Source organism: Rhinatrema bivittatum, chromosome 3 (genome assembly GCF_901001135.1).
Source record: "Rhinatrema bivittatum chromosome 3, aRhiBiv1.1, whole genome shotgun sequence".
Classification (NCBI taxonomy): Eukaryota; Metazoa; Chordata; class Amphibia; order Gymnophiona; family Rhinatrematidae; genus Rhinatrema; species Rhinatrema bivittatum.
In genome coordinates this window covers 453,266,747-453,286,974 of record NC_042617.1, presented here as the reverse complement: position 1 = coordinate 453,286,974, position 20,228 = coordinate 453,266,747, and the positions used below count along the sequence as shown (strand labels likewise).

At 43.2% G+C, this 20,228-nt stretch overlaps 1 protein-coding gene across 1 annotated transcript in view; it reads right to left on the bottom strand.

The window, feature by feature from the left end:
- The window catches only part of GREB1 (growth regulating estrogen receptor binding 1), a 607,716-nt gene that overhangs the window by 84,136 nt on the left and 503,352 nt on the right, over positions 1-20,228 (bottom strand). Inside the window, 1 exon segment of the mRNA XM_029595920.1 lies at positions 5,815-5,957. Within this exon segment, the coding sequence (XP_029451780.1) occupies positions 5,815-5,957 (143 nt within the window).

The following is a 20,228-nucleotide window of genomic DNA, read 5'->3' as shown; positions in this document are numbered from 1 at the left end:
GTTGGAGACATCATATCGGTTTACATGTAAACATAACAGCAGCAAATAGGCTTTACAATGGAATAATGTTGAGAACATGAAAAACAACTCGGGAGGGGATGACTACAAAGTGGGAGGAACTGGTTACGAAATTTGCGAATTGATGAACTTGGGTCACTTGATATATTGTCGACAACATATTTACTTATTAACGTATTAGAAGGCGAGGGAAATTACTAGGAGAAATGAAGTGGTTAAGGAGGAAAATTGCAGGGGGCCTTGCGGGAGAGGGGGAAAAAAAGGGGAGAGGATGGAGCTATGCAGATAAGGGAAATGTAGGTGGTAGTGTGGTGTTGGGTGAGTGAGTGTGAGTCATGAGTATACTTGTATGAAGAGCCAAGTTTTTAGTTTTTGTTTGAATTTTTGGAAACAGTGTTCTTGGCGTAGATCGGTGGGTATGGTGTTCCATAGAGTAGGACCTGCAATGGATAATACTCTTTAGTCCTCTTTAGTGGAGTTGTAGTGAATAAGTTTAGGTGATGGAGTGTGAAGGGTTGCTAAATAGCGGGATCGGGTGGGTCTATTGGTGTTGCGGAAGGTGAGGGAGTTATTGAGCCAGTACATATTTTGGTTGTGTACGGTTTTGTGTACGATTGTGAGGCTTCTATATTGGATGCGATGTTGAATTGGGAGCCAATGTAGTTCTTTGAGAATGGGGGTGATGTGCTCCTGCAAGTGTTGGTGAGGATACGAGCGGCTGCATTCTGGAGCATTTGGAGCGGGGTGATAGTGATTTTAGGAAGGCCGAGAAGGAGGGTGTTGCAGTAGTCAATTTTTGAAAATCATCATGAATTCTGTTTTGGAGGTGTTGAGTGCGAGGTTAAGGTTGGTGAGAAGGTTGTTGATAGTGGAGAGAGAGGTTTCCCAGGTTTTAAGAGCATTAGGTAGGGAGTCAGTGATGGGAATGATGATTTGTACGTCATCCGCATATATGAAGTGTGTAAAACCAAGTTCGGAGAGGAGGTGGCAAAAGGGGAGAAGTTAAATGTTGAATAGGGTAGAGGATAGTGAGGAGCCTTGGGCAACTCCTTGCAGTAGGTTAATTGCTTTGGAGTCGTGGTTGCCTATTCTAACTTTATATTGTCTGTTTTTTAAATAGTGGAGAGGTGTTCCTGAAATGCCAATTTCATAGAGCCAATCAAGTAGGATATTATGGCTTATGGTGTCAAAGGCCGAATATATGTCTAGAAGTGCAAGTATGTATGAGTGGCCTTTGTCCAATCCTTTGAGCAGCTAGTTGGTGAGTGAGAGGAGGAGGGTTTCTGTATTGAAGTACTTACAGAAACCATATTGTGAGGGGAAAAGGATATTACTACTTTCTAAATAGTTAGTTAGTTGTAGGTTAACTACTTTTTCCAGAACTTTTGATAGGAATGGTAGGTTGGAAATTGAGCGGTAGTTAGTTCAGTAGGGTCAAGCTTCGGTTTCTTTAGAATAGGTTTGACCAGAGCTTGTTTTAGTGAGGTTGGAACATGTCCCAGGGTGATTGATCGATTTATGATGTCAACTAAGTGTTGTGATATTGTGTTAGGGATGGAGAGGAGGTGTTTAGTGGGGATAGTGTCAGATGGGTGAAATGAGGGTTTCATTTTTTTTTAGAAGTGATTCTATTTCGGATGGAGCAGAAGTCTCAAAAGAGTTTAGGGAGGCATGTGGGTTTTTGTGAGGGCCTTAGGGGAAGAGGTGGCTATAGGAAAACGGGTCATGATTTTTGCTATTTTATCATGGAAGAATTAGGCTAGGTTCTCGCATTTTGTTGCAGCTTCTTCGTCAGGCATGAGTGGGGGGGGGGGGAGGTTTTGGTTAGGTCAGAAACGTAATCGAATAAGGCTTTGGGGTTGAAATTAAAGTTATGGATGCGTTGGGCGTGGAAGTCTCGCTTGGTTTTCAGGATGTTCTCACGGTAGATGTGTAGGGCGTATTTGTATTTAGCGAGTTGTGTAGGGGAGGGATCTTTGCGCCAGTTCCTTTCTTGTTTTCTAAGGTTGCGTTTCAGTGTTTTTAATTCTGGAGTGTACCAGGGTTTTTTGGTGTTAAGAGAAGGGTTTATTTTCTTAGGGGCGGATTTTCAGAGCCCTGCTCGCTGGTGAGCCTATTTTACATAGGCCTACCGGCGCGCGCAGAGCCCCGGGACTCGCGTAAGTCCCGGGGTTCTCCGAGGGGGGCGTGTCGGGGGCGGGTCGGGGGTGGGCCCGGTCGTCGCAGCGTTTCGGGGGCGTGTCGGCAGCGTTTTGGGGGCAGGTACGGGGGCGTGGCTACGGCCCGGGGCGGTCCGGGGGCGTGGCCGCGCCCTCCGTACCCGCCCCCAGGTTGCGGCCCGGCGCGCAACAGGCCCACTGGCGCGCGGGGATTTACTTCTCCCTCCGGGAGGCGTAAATCCCCGGAGAAAGGTAAGGGGGGGGTGTAGACAGGGCCGGGTGGGTGGGTTAGATAGAGGAAGGGAGGGGAAGATGAGGGGAGGGCGTTAGAGGATTCACTCCAAGGCCGCTCCGATTTCGGAGCGGCCTTGGAGGGAACGGGGGTAGGCAGCGCGGCTCGGCGCGCGTCGGCTATACAGAATTCATAGCCTTGCGCGCGCCGATCCAGGATTTTAGTGGATACGCGCGGCTCCGCGCGTATCTACTAAAATCCCGCGTACTTTTGTTTGCGCCTGGAGCGCCAACAAAAGTACGCCAACGCGCCTTGTTTGAAAATCTACCCCTTAGAATGTAATGGGCACGGGAACCAAGATGGCCGACCTGTAAGACGCGGCGGAGAAGCTCTCTTGATGCGTAGTACCTTTTGTGGATTTTCTGCTGTGTTTGTCAGCGTTTCGAATTGCTTGGAGGGATGCCACATACTAAGCGTAAAGCAAAGCTTAAAAATATTTCCTCAGAAAAAGCGGAAGATTCCCAACAAGCAAAAATCGAGAGCTTTTTCGCCTCAACTCCCAAGATACTGGAAGTGAGGGCCGCCGAGGGTGAGATCTTGGAGCGTGGATCGAACCCAATGGCCGAAGAGATATCGCTGAGCCCAGGGGCTCCGATGACTCCCTCCCCACCCCGGGGAAGAAGAGGGACTGAAGGAGAAAATCTGCCGAGCCCTGTAAGGGAAGAAAGGAGGCGGCTAGATCCCAAAGACCCTGGTGTTGGAAGCGGAGGAGGACAGTCTGAAATGGGTGAGAGTACTCCCGTAGGAGAAATGACTCTCTCCCCTCGTACCCCCGTTAAGGCTATACCGGAATTAACATCTGAAGATACACAAGAAGCAGAGGTAAAAATTATTCCTGGAACTGTTTTTGCATTAAGAAAGCCTCAAGTTGTCACGCTAGAGTCTGTATGGACTGCTTTAACATCTATTGAAACTGCTATAACATCTTTAACCAAGGCTTTCTTAGATTTGAGTAAAAAAGAAATAAACATTGAGAACATTACAAAACTTCAGCAAGGAAGGATTGAGAAAATTGAAACTAAAGTAATATCTATGGAGAAGGTTCAGACTAATTTAATCAAGTCTGAGAATTTGATGGAAAAAAAAGTTTGAATCGGTTGAAAATTCCTTAAGATTTATGAATCTAAGAGTAGTAAATTTTCCTGTGTTGGAAAAAATTTCACCTATTGAATCATTTAAAGATTACTTGCTGGTGGTTCTTAAACTTCCTAAGGAATTAATGCCTGTAATTACTAAAGCGTTTATCATCTCACGAAAGCCATTAGGAGCAGAAGATTTGGATGAACGGGAACAACAGTCTATGAATCTAACTGAAATCATTGAACTTTCATCTCAGACAGAGATTAAAGTAAGAGGAACTCTACTGGTTTCTTTCGCCTTTGAGCATGACAGGAATATGGTCCTAAAGTTCTTCTTTAGGAAAAGAACAGAAAAATATTATGGACAGAATATATGGATATATCCTGACATTGTTAAATCTACTCAGGAGCGCAGGAAAGTATTCCTGCGTATGAGACCAGAGGTGATAAATCGTGGTGCAAATATGATACTGAAATATCCTTGCAGATGCGTTCTGAAGTACCAAAAAGAAACATACATATTTCTAGAACCGGGACAATTAAGGGGCTTTTTGGATGGGAAATCTGAAAGTGTATAAACTCTGGGAATGTTTTGTTATTACAGGGAAGCTTTTCATTGCTTGATAGAAATACTTAATTGCTCCTATTTCCTTAATCTTGGTTCCCCGTTTCCTTAATACGAGAGATACAAGTTGTATTTACCTTTATGTTTGTCTTTAATTATAATTTCCTATATACTCTTGAATTCCTAATCAATGGATATTGTATTATATTCTGAAAATGCAAAATTTAAAATTAAAAAAAAAAAAAAAAAAAAAGAATGTAATGGGCAGAGTTTATCAGCAATATTGCTTGTGAGGTGGTTCCAGGTTGAGAGAGCAGAATCTGCGTCAGTTATGTCCAGTTTCATTTGGGGGCCCTCAATTTGTTTTGGCCCCCCAAAATGAGTTACCTTAAACAAATGCACATCCTATATCTGAATATAGCCAGTTAGGTTAAAAGTTATCTGGGTATATTAACTGGATAACTTGTACACTGTATTCAAAATATAGCTGGTTAAGTGCTGGAAATTTCTGTTTTAAATCCTTTTGGGCCTGTAGTCCTGATTCCCTACCCCCAATCCTGCTAAATAAAAACTGTTGTGGGCATTGCACCCTCCTCCACAAAAGATGCAAAATAGTTGCAGGCCTATTAGCCTTAGGAGGTTCCCCATCCCATCCACATTCAAGAAATTTATGTGGCCTCCAGGACCCTCTCCTCATGCCCACTTTGCCCCCCTTCCTCCCCCTGCTCCTGCATCCCCAATACAAACCCTCTTGCCTGACCCAGCATCCTCTAAAAGGCCCAGGGCTGCTGGGTGCACAGTACAATTGTGCTGCTCCTGGTGGCATCAAGCATTGCTTTGACAGCATCAGATAATACGCATACCTGGGTACACTCATCCAGACTGCTCTGAGGCAGTCCTAGCGTTATCTGGCTAACTTAGGGTAACCTTTTGAAAATCCGGCCTATTGAGTTTTAACTTCTCCATAGGCAACATTGTGTTCCCTAGTACAGGAAGCCAATCTAGAATTAAGGTAGCATGTGGTATCAATAGTGACACCATCCAGTACTATACGACCTCAAAATTAAAGCCTATGACCCACAAGGAAACCAGTATCACTACTCAGTATTTAATTTCTTGATCACATACATTTGACTACTAAAATTAGATTCTACAGAATGGTAACAGCTTGTGTTTAACTTAAACTACACAAGGCAGAGTGTAGCTTATATGGGTGGACTAGACTGTATTAAAGTTGGAACAGGCTTGCTTTAAAAATCTGAACAAGACAAGAACAAGACTTTATTTAAAGTTTTATTTAGTCAATTATTTATTCAATTTTAACTATTTCTGATTTGTTTATACTATTTTGACATTGTAAACCGCTTTGGTCAGTTAGTTTTACTGGTAAAACGGTATCTAAACTTGCTTAAATAAATAAATAAGGCAAATCTGAGCCAGTTTAAAAGATCTTCATTTTGATGACAGCAAGAAATCTAGTTAAAAAATCCAAGCCAGATAGCACATATCCCACTAATGTTGTTATATATGTATACCATACTCTGCCTCTTTTGCTATGTGAGTCTGTAACTGCTTTATCAATATGAATAAAATTTATAAATACAAAAAAAAAAAAAATCCAAGCCAGGCCATGACTGTAAACAAGCTTGTGATATATTACACTTCTAGGGCATCTACCACAATAAACTCAGTACAGCTTACCTGATATCTAGGGTTGAAGCCCATGTACTGATGACACTGTTCACAATGATGGTATGTGTTATAAGCAGCATATTTAGATAACCTAATTCGAGTTGTTTGACGTCGCATATATGTATCTTCATGTTGTCTGTTCACTGATTTATCTGTAAATACAGGACAGCATGTTAATCTACAATGCTCTCTCTCTCTCTCTGTATATATATATATATATATATATATATATATATATATATATCTTTCTAGTCTACCAATTGCAGTTGCCTGGCCTCATCCACCACTGGCAGGATGAACAAAGGTGAAGACGCTGCTGGACTAAAGGAGGTGAGAACGCTCCTCTTCCCCCCCTGGAGCAAGGAGGAAGATGCCAGTGCCCACAAAGCTGGGTCCACTCACCACCCACCCGCCAATTAAAGCCCTTCATCGCGATGGCAATGCCCTTGGCTCATGCACAAAGGAGCACAACAAAGGAACTTGCCCCTTCATGTGGACCTTAAGTATAGACCCGAAGTGCATTGTTACAGTCATGGATCAGACGAGCTTCACTGAACCTGTTCTAGGACAGGGCTTATATGGCTTTGTAAGCAATTTCCCAAGAAAGAGGCAATGAAGGATCGCAAATTTGGTCTTCTCTATGATAAGTAACAACTCCTCCGCTATCTCATCCTGCTTAATGTTAATTCTGCTCTTACTAAATGTTCAGTCTCTGTCAAAAAAAATCCCTCTGATCAATGACCTGTTAGAGGATCTAAATCCTAGTATTTTTTGTATTTCTGAAACCTGGTTGAATGATAAAGATAAAGGGGGTCATTTTCAAAGGAGTTACGCATGTAAATGTGACATACTATCGTAGCAATTTTCAAAAGCTATTTACTCGAGTAAAGTGCACTTACTTGAGTAAATCCTATGGACAATTCAATGGCATATATTGTAGCAATTTTGAAAAGCCCACTTACTTGAGTAAAGTGTATTTACTCGAGCAAAAACCAGTTTTGCTCGAGTAAATGCTTTTGAAAATCTGGCCCAATGTGTTCTTAAACCAAATTTCACATCCTAGCTATGATGTATTGCTCACCACCGACTGAATTATTTGCTAAGGTGTTTACATCACCAGAATCCACCTTAATTGTAGAAGACTTTAACCTTCATGTAGATAAAACACCTAGAACAGTAGCCTGTGAAATGTTTTTAGAGACAATGGATGCTTTGGGATGGTCCCAATTTGTTTACAAAGCTCCTCATAAAGTGGGCATATTCTAGATCTCATATTTGCCAATACTAGTAACTGTATTTATCAATACTTCCCCACACGATATTGCCCTGGTCCGATCACAATTAATAAAGGCAGAAATATCCTTCCTCAAGCCAACTCAAAAAATATAGATAATAAACAAACTTTTGCCTTCAGAAAAAAGATTGAACCGGAAGTACTTTCAGAATCAATAAAAAAGTAGGCATTAGTTTGAATTAAATCAAACTAATGCCTCATCGGCATTTGATTCCTAGGATCAAATTATCAGTATAGCAGAAGTGTGAACACAGAGAGTTGAATCGGTGTCGGGATAAACAAAGTATTTATTAGAAATATCAGACAGTGCCCAACTCGGGCCGAGTTTCGCCCATCAACATGGGCCGCTGTATGTAAACAATAAAATCATCACATTGCATAAGATAATTTAAAACAATAATTACTTATAAATCATAAGTAACAACACTTAAATACATTGATAAAAGTACATTAAAAGGGAAGACACACTTGTAAAAAAGTATAACTGCACAAAATTAATTAAGTTCAGAAACCTAAAACTAGACTGAATATGCCCGATCATGTACACCCATATGTCTAAGGACATTACTAAAATCCTAAGAAAACATTGACACATCATCCAATCCCTACCAGTTTTCAAAGAAAAAGAGTTTCTAATTGCCCATAAATGTGACAGAAACCTCAAGGAACTACTCGCACCTTCAGGGCTACCATTTATAGAAAACAAGGATATCAGGCCTGTGGGACATAGACCCTGTGGAAATCAGATTATCAATGACATAGTTGAAAACCTAAGTACAGTCCAGACGAAAACTATTAATAAAGAAAGGAATTCCTCGAAACAAAAGAAGCCATGGTACAATATTGATTTAAGATGCATGAAACAGACCTTTAGAAAATTTGAGAAACAATGGCGGAAATGCCCATCTTCTGAATTCCTAGGAAAAATATAGATCTCTCCTAACAAACTTCTGTGCACTAATAAAGCAAAAATAAATTACTATGCTAAACAGATTCATGGGGTAATATTTAATTCTAAATTGTTCTTTGATGATGTTAAATATTTAATCAAGGACCCATCATCTTCCATCTCCAGAAAGTATAACTTCTCAAAAGAAGGTTGCCACGAATACGCCACATCTTTTTAGATAAAATCAACAGGTTAAAAACTCAATTCCCTATCTGCTTGCCCACAAAAGCTCTCCCACATGAACTGGCTAAATGAATCACGTTCGACAGAGTAACTAATCTTGAAATTAGTCAAATCATTACTAAAATTAATCCTGCTATCACCCATGTGACCCAATTCCAGCCAGTTCCTTGAAAAAGGTACATAGTGTCATCACTCCGACAACTGCAACCTTAATTAATCTTTCTCAAAAGGATTTGTTCCATAGGGGTTAAAACAAGCTGTGATAAAACTAATCCTAATAAATAAAACTGGTAGAATCGATGATTGGGACAACTATTGTCCAATATCCCATTTGTCTTTTCTCTCAAAAGTACTTGAAAAAGCAGTGTTATCGCAACTTGTAAATCATTTGGAAGTCCAGGAAATTCTCTTCCCTAACCAATTTGGATTTAGGAAGCATCACTCAAATGAGACTTTACTCCTCATTAATGGACTCTGTTCTACGAGGATTTGATGCAGATGAATCATTTCTTATGCTAATCAATTTAACAGCCGCCTTTGACACTGTTGTCTATACCCTGTTATGCCATCAGCTGAAAAATATTGGGATTGATGGTAGTGTTCTCAGATAGTTCTCTTCCTTTCTATCTAATAGGACATTCCAAGTCAAATTGGGTAATCACATATCTGATAACTTTAATATTGATATAGGTATCCCTCAAGGTTCAGCACTCTTAGCAACACTATTCAATATCTATGTGCTCCCATTTGTAAATTACTGGCGGATTTAGGGATTACTTTCTTCTTGTATGCTGATGACATACAATTTTACATTCCATTCTCCAAAAACTTTTGAAAATACTGCATCGACATTCTCAACCTATATGAAAGCAATACAGCAAGAACTATCCCCCTGCCCACCCTCCCCTTACTTCCTCCAATCAAACCTGATACCTAAATTATTTTATCATCAAGACATAATGTACATAAGTTATATGCCATAATATTATTTTTTCCATATATTCCTGTTATAATTGTTACCATGTTATATTTGTTATCTTGTTACCATGTTATAATGTAAAATAGGGCAGAACTCGCCCTATCCGCCCAGTTACCTGTAAACCGATGTGATATCTCGATTGAATGTCGGTATATAAAATAAATAAATAAATTAATTAATTAATTAATTAATTAAAATAACATTGAACCCTAAAAACACTGAAATTATTTGGTTAAGTAGAAATTCTTCCATAGTTAAACCTCCACCTCTACACCTGAGTAATTTTCAAATTACTCCCTCAGGTCAAGTACAGGATTTGGGTATCCAGCTAGATGAAAACCTTACTATGAAAAAGAACATCAATAAATGAATTAATGCAGGCTATGCCAAGTTGCGTATATTGCATCAGTTGAAACCTTTATTAACGTTAGAGGACTTCCGTACTGTATTGCAAACTCTAATCTTCTCAAACCTAGACTTCTGTAACTCTCTATTATACGGTCTTCTGGAATGCCTCTTAAAACCATTACAATTATTAAAAAATGCCTTAGCAAGACTTTTACTAGGTACTAAGAATTTGATCATATCACATCCTTGCTGATCTCACTGCACTGGCTGCTGGTATAATCCCAAATCTATTATAAAGTACTAATATTCAAAACCATTCATTCCAGTAACATCGGTCTGATAGGCATGAGATTACAACCATAGAAACCACAGTGAACACTGTGGAGTAGATTTTCAAACACGGCGTGTTCGTGTACTTTTGCTGGCGCATCAGGCGCAAGCAAAAGTACGCGGAATTTTAGTAGATACGCGCGTAGTTGCGCGTATCTGCTAAAATCCTGGATCGGCGCACGCAAGGCTATCGATTACGTATAGCCGGCGCGCGCCGAGCCGCGCAGCCTACCCCCGTTCCCTCCAAGGCCGCTCCGAAATCGGAGCGGCCTTGGAGGGAATCCTCTAACGCCCTCCCCTCACCTTCCCCTCCCTAACCCACCCCCCCGGCCCTGTCTAAACCCCCACCTTACCTTTGTCGGGGGATTTACGCCTCCCGGAAGGAGACGTAAATCCCCGTGCGCCAGCGGGCCCCTAGCGCGCCGGGACGCGACCTGGTGGCGGGTATGGAGGGCGCGGCCACGCCCCCGGACCACCCCGGGCTGTAACCACGCCCCCGGGCCCGCCCCCAAAACGCTGCCGACACGCCCCGAAAACGGCGCAGCGCTCGGCCCCGCCCCGACCCCTCCGAAAACCCCGGGACTTACGCGAGTCCCGGGGCTCTGCGCACGCCGGTAGGCCTATGTAAAATAGGCTCACCGGCGCGCAGGGCCCTGCTCGCCTAAATCCGCCCGGTTTTGGGCGGATTTAGGCGAGCAGGGCTCTTAAAATCCGCCCCTAAGATCTCAAAACAAAGGACTACTGACCATTCCTACAATACGGAGTACACATCTGACGCAAGCAAGACATTGTGTGCTGTCCATAGGAGGTCCAAAGCTTTGGAATCCTCTACCTTAGATGCTACATTTAATACCAGATAGAAAGAGATTTAAATGTGAGCTAAAAACATGGCTATTCAAAAATGCATAAAACCTAACTTAAAAACATGAGATTGCAGAGAACTACAATAACAAGAAGGACAAGAGATGTTAATTAAAGCATTAGAAATAAATTAACAAGAGAATGTAAGAACCTTAAGACAGCATACTGACTATTATGTAAAAACTGTTATATTATAATTCCTGTACTAATCCATGATAGAAACATAGAAACATAGAAACATAGAAATGACGGCAGAAGAAGACCAAACGGCCCATCCAGTCTGCCCAGCAAGCTTCACACATTTTTTCTCTCATACTTATCTGTTTCTCTTAGCTCTTGGTTCTATTTACCTTCCACCCCCACCATTGAAATATCTAGCTTGATTAGTTAGGGGTAGTAGGGGTAGTAACCGCCGCAATAAGCAAGCTACACCCATGCTTATTTGTTTTACCCAGACTATGTTATACAGTCCTTATTGGTTGTTTTTCTTCTCCCCTGCTGTTCAAGCAGGGAGCTATGCTGGAAATGCGTGATGTAACATTCTTCTCCCATGCCGTTGAAGCAGAGAGCCATGCTGGATATGCATCGAATGTGAAGTATCAGACACATTTGGTTTGGGGTAGTAACCGCCGTAACAAGCCAGCTACTCCCCGCTTTGTGAGTGTAAATCCATTTTTCCACATTTCCTCTTGCTGAAGTTTAGAGCGATGTTGGAGTCACAGTAAGCATGTGTATGTTTATTGAATAAGGGTATTGTCTCCAGGCAGTAGCTGTCATTCTGGTGAGTCACCCACTCTTCATTGGCGGCCTCTTGACTTTATGGATCCACAGTGTTTATCCCACGCCCCTTTGAAGTCCTTCACAGTTCTGGTCTTCACCACATCCTCCGGAAGGGCATTCCAGGCGTCCACCACCCTCTCCGTGAAGAAATACTTCCTGACATTGGTTCTGAATCTTCCTCCCTGGAGCTTCAAATCGTGACCCCTGGTTCTGCTGATTTTTTTCCTATGGAACAGGTTTGTCGTTGTCTTTGGATCATTAAAACCTTTCAAGTATCTGAAAGTCTGTATCATATCACCTCTGCTCCTCCTCTCCTCCAGGGTGTACATATTTAGATATTTAGATATTTAGATATCCCAGATCTTTAGTTAATATGTATTACAACACCTCATTAGGTTTATATTAATTCCTGTTTAAGAACGCTATCTCCATAAACAGTAATTACATTATGAAAAGCAGAATATAAATACAAACAAAAAATACACGTTGAAATGTTTGTATGCTAATGCAAGAAGTCTAAGAAATAAGATGGGAGAATTAGAGTGTATAGCAGTGAATGATAACATAGACTTAATTAGCATCTCAGAAACTGGTGTAAAGAGGATAACCAATGGGATAGGGCTACACCTGGGTGCAAATTATATCACAATGACAGAGAGGAGCATCTGGGAGACGGGGTGGCGCTTTATGTCTGGGATGGCATAGAGTCCAAGAGGATAAAGATCCTGCATGAGACTAAATGCACAATCGAATTTTTATGGGTAGAAATCCCTTGTTTGTTGGGGAAGAGAATAGTGATAGGAGTATACTACTATCCACCTGCCCAAAATGGTGAGATGGACAGTAAAATGCTAAGAGAAATTAGGGAAGCTAACCAAACTGGTAGTGCAGTAATAATGGGAGATTTCAATTACCACTATATTGACTGGGTAAGTGAAACATCAGGGCATGCTAGAGAGATAAAGTTCCTGGATGGAATATAAGACAGTTTTATGGAGCAATTGGATCAGGAAGCAATGAGATAGGTAGCAATTTTAGATCTAATTCTTAGTGGAACGCAGAATTTGGTGAGAGAAGTAACAGTGGTGGGGCCGCTTGACAATAGTGGCCATTATATGAACAAATTTGAATTAATGACTGTAAGGGGGCAGTAAGTAAATTCACGGCTCTACCACTAAACTTTCAAAAGGGAAACTGAGAAAATGAGAAAAATAGAAAAAAATAAGGTAAAAATTTTACAATAAGGGTCGGATTTTCAGAGCCCTGCTCGCGTAAATCCGCCCAAAACCGGGCGGATTTACGCGAGCAGGGCCCTGCGCGCCGGTAAGCCTATTTTACATAGGCCTACCGGCGTGCGCAGAGCCCCGGGACTCGCGTAAGTCCCGGGGTTTTCGGAGGGGGCATGTCGGGGGGCGGTCCCGGTCGTCGCAGCGTTTTTGGGGCGTGTCGGCAGCATTTTGGGGGCGGGTACGGGGGCGTGGCTACGGCCTGGGGCGGTCCGGGGGCGTGGCCGCGCCCTCCGTACCCGCCCCCAGGTCGCGGCCCGGCGCGCAGGAGGCCCGCTGGCGCGCGGGGATTTACGCCTCCCTCTGGGAGGCGTAAATCCCCCAACAAAGGTAAGGGGGGGTATAGACAGGGCCGGGCGGGTGGGTTAGGTAGAGGAAGGGAGGGGAAGGTGAGGGGAGGGTGTTAGAGGATTCCCTCCGAGGCCGCTCCGATTTCGGAGCGGCCTCGGAGGGAACGGGGGGTAGGCTGCGCGGCTCGGCGCGCGCCGGCTATACAAAATCCATAGCCTTGCGCGCGCCGATCCAGGTTTTTTAGTAGATACGCGCGGCTCCACGCGTATCTACTAAAATCCAGCGTACTTTTGTTTGCGCCTGAGCGCAAACAAAAGTAGGCCTATTCGCGCTCCTTTTAAAATCCGCCCCTAGGTGTAGACATTGTTAAAAAATACCATCTTAGAAGCACAGGCCTGATATATTCCACACATTAAGGAAGGAAGGCAAAACAATAAAGGCATGGTTAAAAGGTGAGGTGAAAGAGGCTATTTTATCCAAAAGATCTTCATTCAAAAATTAGAAAAAAAATAGGATAAAGCATAAGCATTGGCAAGTTAAATGTACGGAATTGATAAGACAGGCTAAGGGAGAATTTGACAAGAAGTTGGCCACAGAAGCAAAAACTCACAAAAAAAACTTTAAAAAATATATGTGAAACAGAAAGCCTGCAAGGGAGTTGATTGGACCATTGGATGATCAAGGGGTTAAAGGGGCACTTAGAGAAGATAAGGCCATCCCGGAAAGATTAAACAATTTCTTTGCTTCAGTGTTTACTGAAGAGGATGTTTGAGAGATAACCCGATCCGGAGAAGGTTTTCATGGGTGATGATATCAACTGAAACAAATCACGGTGAACCTGGAAGATGTGGTAAGCCTGATTGACAAACTGAAGAGTAGTAAATCACCTGGACTGGAATGTATACACCCCAGGGTTCTGAAAGAACTAAAAAATGAATTTTAAGACTTATTTCAATTAATTTGTAACCTATCATTAAAATCATCCAATGTACCTGAAGATTGAAAGATGGCCAATGTAAACCCTATATTTAAAAAAGGATCCAGGGGTGATCCAGGAAACTATAGACTGGTACGTCTGACTTCAGTGCTACGAAAAATCGTGGAAACTGTTTTAATGAATAAAATCACAAAACATTTAGATAGACATGGTTTGATGGGACACAGCCAACATGGATTTACCCAAGGGAAGTCTTGCCTTACAAATCTGCATTTTTTTGAAGGGGTGAATAAACATGTGGGCAAAGGTGAAGCAGTAGATATAGTGTATTTAGATTTTCAGAAGGCATTTGACAAAGTCCCTCATGAGAGGCTTCTAAGAAAACTAAAAAGTCATGGGATAGGAGGTGAAGTCCTTTTGTGGATTGCAAGTTGATTAAAAAACAAGAAAAAGAGTGTAGGATTAAATGGTCAGTTTTCACAGTGGAAAAAGCTAAACAGTGGAGTGCCTCAGGGATCTGTACTTGGACCGGTGCTTTTTATTCTACTAGATAAATGAAGCTTGACCGACGTGCCGCAAATGCGCAGTAGAGAGCAACTCTACCGCGCATGCGCGGGCAGCACATCAGTTAGAGCTTGCCTGTAACAAAAATGGCGTGGCGAGGAGCAGTAGCAGTAGCGGCAGCAGCGCGCTCGCGAGGGAGGGACCTCCCCCGGAGATCTTCCGTCTGCACCATCCGAAGGGGTTGTGAATGAGCTGAGATAGGGGGAGTGACTGAGGGGAGGGGGGAGGGAGGAGAGAGTGACTGAGGGGAGGGGGAGGGAAGAGAGAGTGAGGGGAGGGAGGAGAGAGTGATTGAGGGGAGGGGGAGGGAGGAGAGAGTGAGGGGGAGGGGAGGGAGGAGAGGGGGAGGGGGAAGAGAGTGGGGGGGTGGGAGGAGAGAGTGAGGGGAGTGGGAGGGAGGAGAGTGAGGGGGAATGGGGAGGAGAGAGTGAGGGAGGGGGAGTTGGGAGGGAGACTAGAGGTGAGAGAGAATGAGGGGGGAGGGGAGAATAAGGGGAGGGAGGGGAGAATGAGGGGGAGGGGGAGAATGAGGGGAGGGAGGGAAGAATGAGGGGTGAGAAAATGGACTGAAAAAAAATGTTAATGTAGCCCGTTGTTACGGGCTTAACGGCTAGTATATATATAAATTATTTGGAAAGAGGCATGATGAGTGAGGTGATCAAATTTACAGATGACACAAAATTGTGCTCAGTAGCTAAATCTCAAGCGGATTGTGATGAATTGCAGGACCCTCTGAGACTGGAAGATTGGGCTTCCAAATGGCAGATTAAATTTAATGTGGACAAGTGCTAAGTGATGCATATAGGGAAAAATAACCCTTGCTGTATTTACACAATGTTAGGTTCTATCTTAGGAGTTTCCACCCAGGAAAGATGTCTAGGCATTATAGAGGATAATACATTGAAATTGTCGGCCCAGTGTGCTGTGACGATCAAAAAAGCAAACAGAATGTTAGGAATTATTAGGAATTATTAGGAAGGGAATGGCAAATAAAACGGAGAATGTCATAATGCCGCTGTATTGTTCTGGTCAACACATCTCAAAAAGGATATGGCTGCACCTGAGAAAGTGCAGAGAAGGGTGACCAAAGTGATAAGGGACATGGAACAACTGCCCTATGAGGAAAGTCTAAAGAAGTTAAGGCTGTTCAGTTTGGAGAAGAGTCAACTGAGGGGGGGATATGATAGAAGTCTACAAAATCATGAAAGGATTTGAACAAATTAATGTAAACCAGTTATTTACTCTCTCAGATAATAGAAGGACCAGGGGGCACTCCATGAAATTAGCAAGTAGCAAAGTGAAGAACATTATTTTTCACTCAGTGCATAGTTAACCTCTGGAATTCATTGCCAGAGGATGTGGTTACAGCTGTTGGTGTAACTGGATTTAAAAAAGGTTTGGATAAGTTCCAAGAGGAAAAATCCATAAACTGCTATTATAGTAATTAATAAGCAATAGTAACTTGTGATTTATCTAATGTTTGGGTACTTGCTAGGTACTTGTGAATTGAACTGGCCACTGTTGGAAACAGAATACTGGGCTTGATGGACCCTTGGTCTGACCCAGTATAACATATCTTATTTTCTTATGTTATGTTCTTATTCATTGATTTATAATGTTACGCCTGCCGATCGAGGAGCCCCATGGTCAGCCTTGCTCACCTCCCGCTGCTCTGCAGCCGCAGCAGCGAGCCCGGGTTCCGTGGCAGCATCAGGGAGCCGCTTCCAACAAAAGCCGTCCCTTCCTGGGGCCGCCGGAGTCTCTCCGCCCTCTCCGGCGGCCAGGATGCTGCCAACTGCCGCTCCACTGTAGGTCCCTCCTACGCACGCGCGCCTCCTCCCGGGCCTTAAAGGGCTGGTGGCGGGAAATTGCTGCCGGCCCTCCCCAATGATGTCACCAGCTCCAGACTATTTAAGGCTGCATTGGGCTCCTAGCAGGCGGCTTGCCAACAGGTCTCCTCGCTGTCTTCTTCCAGCGTACTTGAGTTGCTGTTCCTGCGTTCCAGTTCCTATTCTTCTCCCCTCGGATGGACCTTGGCTCTTGACCCAGCCTGCTTCTTGACCACGTCTTCTGCCACCTGCCTCGGACTGGACCTGAGCACGTCTTCTACTGCCTGCCTCGGACCATCGGTCCCTAATAGCTGCCCGCCTCGCTTGGCTGTGCCTTACAGGATCATCCGCGCAGAGGCCCACCTAAGACCAGCTGGCCCTGGTACCCAAGGGCTCAACCTGCGGGAAACGAGGCCTGGTAGTGGTGAAGCTCCTGCTGGCCTCTGCTTCCCCTTCCGGCCTCATCTCCCGATGGTGGGGACCTGCGGGGTTCTCCCTCAGAGGTAGTGCCAACAAGACCTCGGGCCAAGGGTCCACACGTGCAACATATAGTATGAATGTTACTTTTGTAAACCGTTGTGATCTGTACATGGAACGTTATATAAAACGTCGAAACAAATAAAGAAATAAGTACATATTTAAAAAAAAAAAAAAACCACTGCCTGATACTCAGGTCCAGACCAGCTCTTTGGCTATGTTCTTAGCACCTTGCAGCAACAAGCGAAACCTGTGGAGACTCATAGATTTGTAGGAATTCCTTTCTGAGAGCTTGTATATTCATGCATGCTTCTTCTTCCTAGATCCAGGGGTGGTAATCAATGGGCAGCATGCAGGGCCCAGAGAAATCAGACCTGTTTTATGCAGTACACACACTGCACACAGCACTGACTTATCTTCCCTGTCTTTGAGTCCTTCCAACCTTTGTCTTATCCCCAGCCTGAGTGAGACAGGAAAAGCACTCACTGAACATTAGGTATGTGCACTGATAAAACTATCAGTTCATTTTGTTTTTCCCTCCTTTTTTGTTTCATTAGGTTTTCTTTTGTTTTGTTTTTTACTTTTTGTTTAGTGTGCACTATTTTGATTTAGTACACACTATTTGAGTTAGTGTGCACTATTTGAATTATAATAGTGGGCGCTAACTCAAACTGTGTGCATTAAATCATGTTATTTGAATTAGCACCAAGGTGGTAGCATGGAGCACAAACTGGTTGACTGATAGGAGACAGTGTGTAATGGTAAATGGAATGTACTCTGAAGCAAGAACATGTTAAGTGGAGTGCCACAGGGATCGGTGTTGGGGCCAGTTCTGTTCAATATCTTTGTAAGCCACAATGCAGAAGGGATATAATGAAAAGTTTGTCTATTTGTGGATGATATTAAGATCTACAACAGAGTGGACATGCCTGAAGGAGTGGAGAGAATGAAAAGTGATTTAAGACAACTTGAAGAGTGGTCAAAGATTTGGCAGCTGGGATTCAATGACAAGACATGCAGAGTCATGCATCTGGGATGTGGTAATCCAGGAGAGGATGTGGGGTGAAAGCCTGATGTTCACGGACTAAGAGAGGGATCTTGGGTGATAGTGTCTGGCAAATTGAAGATGGTGAAGCAATGTGGCAAGGAGTTAGTTAAAGCCAGAAAATATGCTAGGCTGCATAGAGAAAGGAATAATCAGTAAGAAAAAGGAAGTGTTAATGCCCTTGTACAGGTCTTTGATGAGGCCTCACCTGGCATACTGTGTTCAGTTCTGGAGTCTGTATCTCAAAAAGGATAGAGATAGGATGGAGGCAGTACAGAGAAAGGCAATCAAAATGGTGTGGAGTCAATATTGGAAGACTTATGAGGAGAAGCTGAAGGATATGAATATTTATAATCTGGAAGAGAGGAGGTGCATGGGGGATATGATGCAGACCTGCAGATACCTGAAAGGTTTTAATGATGCACTAACGTCAAAACTTTTCCATTGGAAAGAAATCAGTAGAACTAGGGCTCACGTAATGAAACACCAGGGAGGACGACTCAGAACCAATGTCAGGAAATATTTCTTCACAGAGAGGGTGGTGGATGCCTAGAATGCCCTTCCAAAAGAGGTGGTGAATATGAAAACAGTGAAAGAATTCAAGGGGCATGAGATAAACACTGTGGATCCCTAAAGGTTAGGATGGAAATGAAGAAAAGAGTGCATGGGGATAAGTTGCTGGTGTGACAGTTACTACCCTTAACCAATAAGCCTTGATATTTCTGATGCAACTGCAATATCGCTCACTGCTTTGATAGGATAGGGGGAGGGGGGAAAGGTGGCAGGAAAGAGGAATTAGATTCAGAGACAACCAACATGAGCCCTGACATTTTTATAGTCTGCGGTACTGATGCGCAGATATAAAGGAAAAACACAGGACTGCTTCTACAGCCAAGTCCTTAAGCAAGGTCCCCTTCTAATCCAATTGACAAGTTGGTCAAAGGTACCCATCCCCATCCCCCCTTTCAAACAAACAATCTGCCATAGACCCCCCCCCCAAAACTCCCCAATCCCCAAAATTGAAAGGATCGCGTTGGTCTATACTAGTCCCCCCAGACCCACAAAGTCCAAAAATATCATTGGTATATATGGCATTGATCTGACTGTGCCTAGTCACATGACTAGGGCAAGGGCCAGGTACTTAGAAAATGGCACCTACTGAGCCCAGGGCTAGGGAGCACCCCAGGCCCTTTCTCTTCCCGGATATTGTGATTCTGAGGTAATGGGGTATATGAGGGGGTACCGGGGGGATCCATGAACAACTTTTTGTTTGAAAGGGGGGATGGGGGCAAACTTGTTGACTGAATTGCAGGGGGATTAATCATTGTTGTTGCGTGACCACAAATTTAATTTTACACTTAGATTGTCGGGGCTGCCTCGAGTGGCAGCTCTGGATTGAGGAGAGGGGTCAGGTTTGATCTCTGCATACGTTTTGTAATTTTGGCCTACTTTTTTGTTGTTGTTGTAAGTCCTTTAAATTTATTTCAGGAGCCTCGGGACCCATGTTAGGGTCCCAGTGCGCTCATATTTCATTAACCCTTTCTCAGGAGGTGTTGTTAAATTAACCCAGCTAACAACTTTCTAAATTGGCTGCATTAATATATTTACAGTACATCAGATTGCCTACACATGAGCTAATTTGCATGGATTTGCAAAGCAGCTGATTTTATAGGGAAGGGAATTTGGCCCAGGTCTTCCAAAATATCACAGATATTACATGATATCACTGCAATAGTGCTATATCTCGTGTTATATGCTGGGTATTGCATGACAGTGAGAGTTTTGAATAGGATGCGTGATGGGATGGGGAGCCAGTGGAGGTCTTTGAGGATGGCATAGCTCAAACTGCTGAGCCTTGAGGCAGTCCAGTAGTAGTTTCAGGCCCTTGAGAATACTCATTATTAAACTCAATGCACTGATAATGGTTCACGCAAGAGGTAAACCACTAACATAGTTCCAGAGCTACCACATTCATGAAGGTGATGTAATAAAAGCCTTCACAGTCCTCCCCTATTTAATTTCCTTGCTTTTCGCCCAAGTTATACAAACCCTATTCTCTATACTTGCTTCACCCATTTTATGTTTTCCAGGTTATTTCTTCCCTGTTCTTTGTTTTATCCAGGTTATTATTCCCTGTTCATTGTAAAACAAGACTTTGTCTATGTTATTTTGCTGGTTGTAATGTAAACCGAAGTGATAATTAATCTTGTTAATTGAACCTCGGTATATAAAAGTTATAAATAAATAAATAAATGGGGGTTATGTGGGCT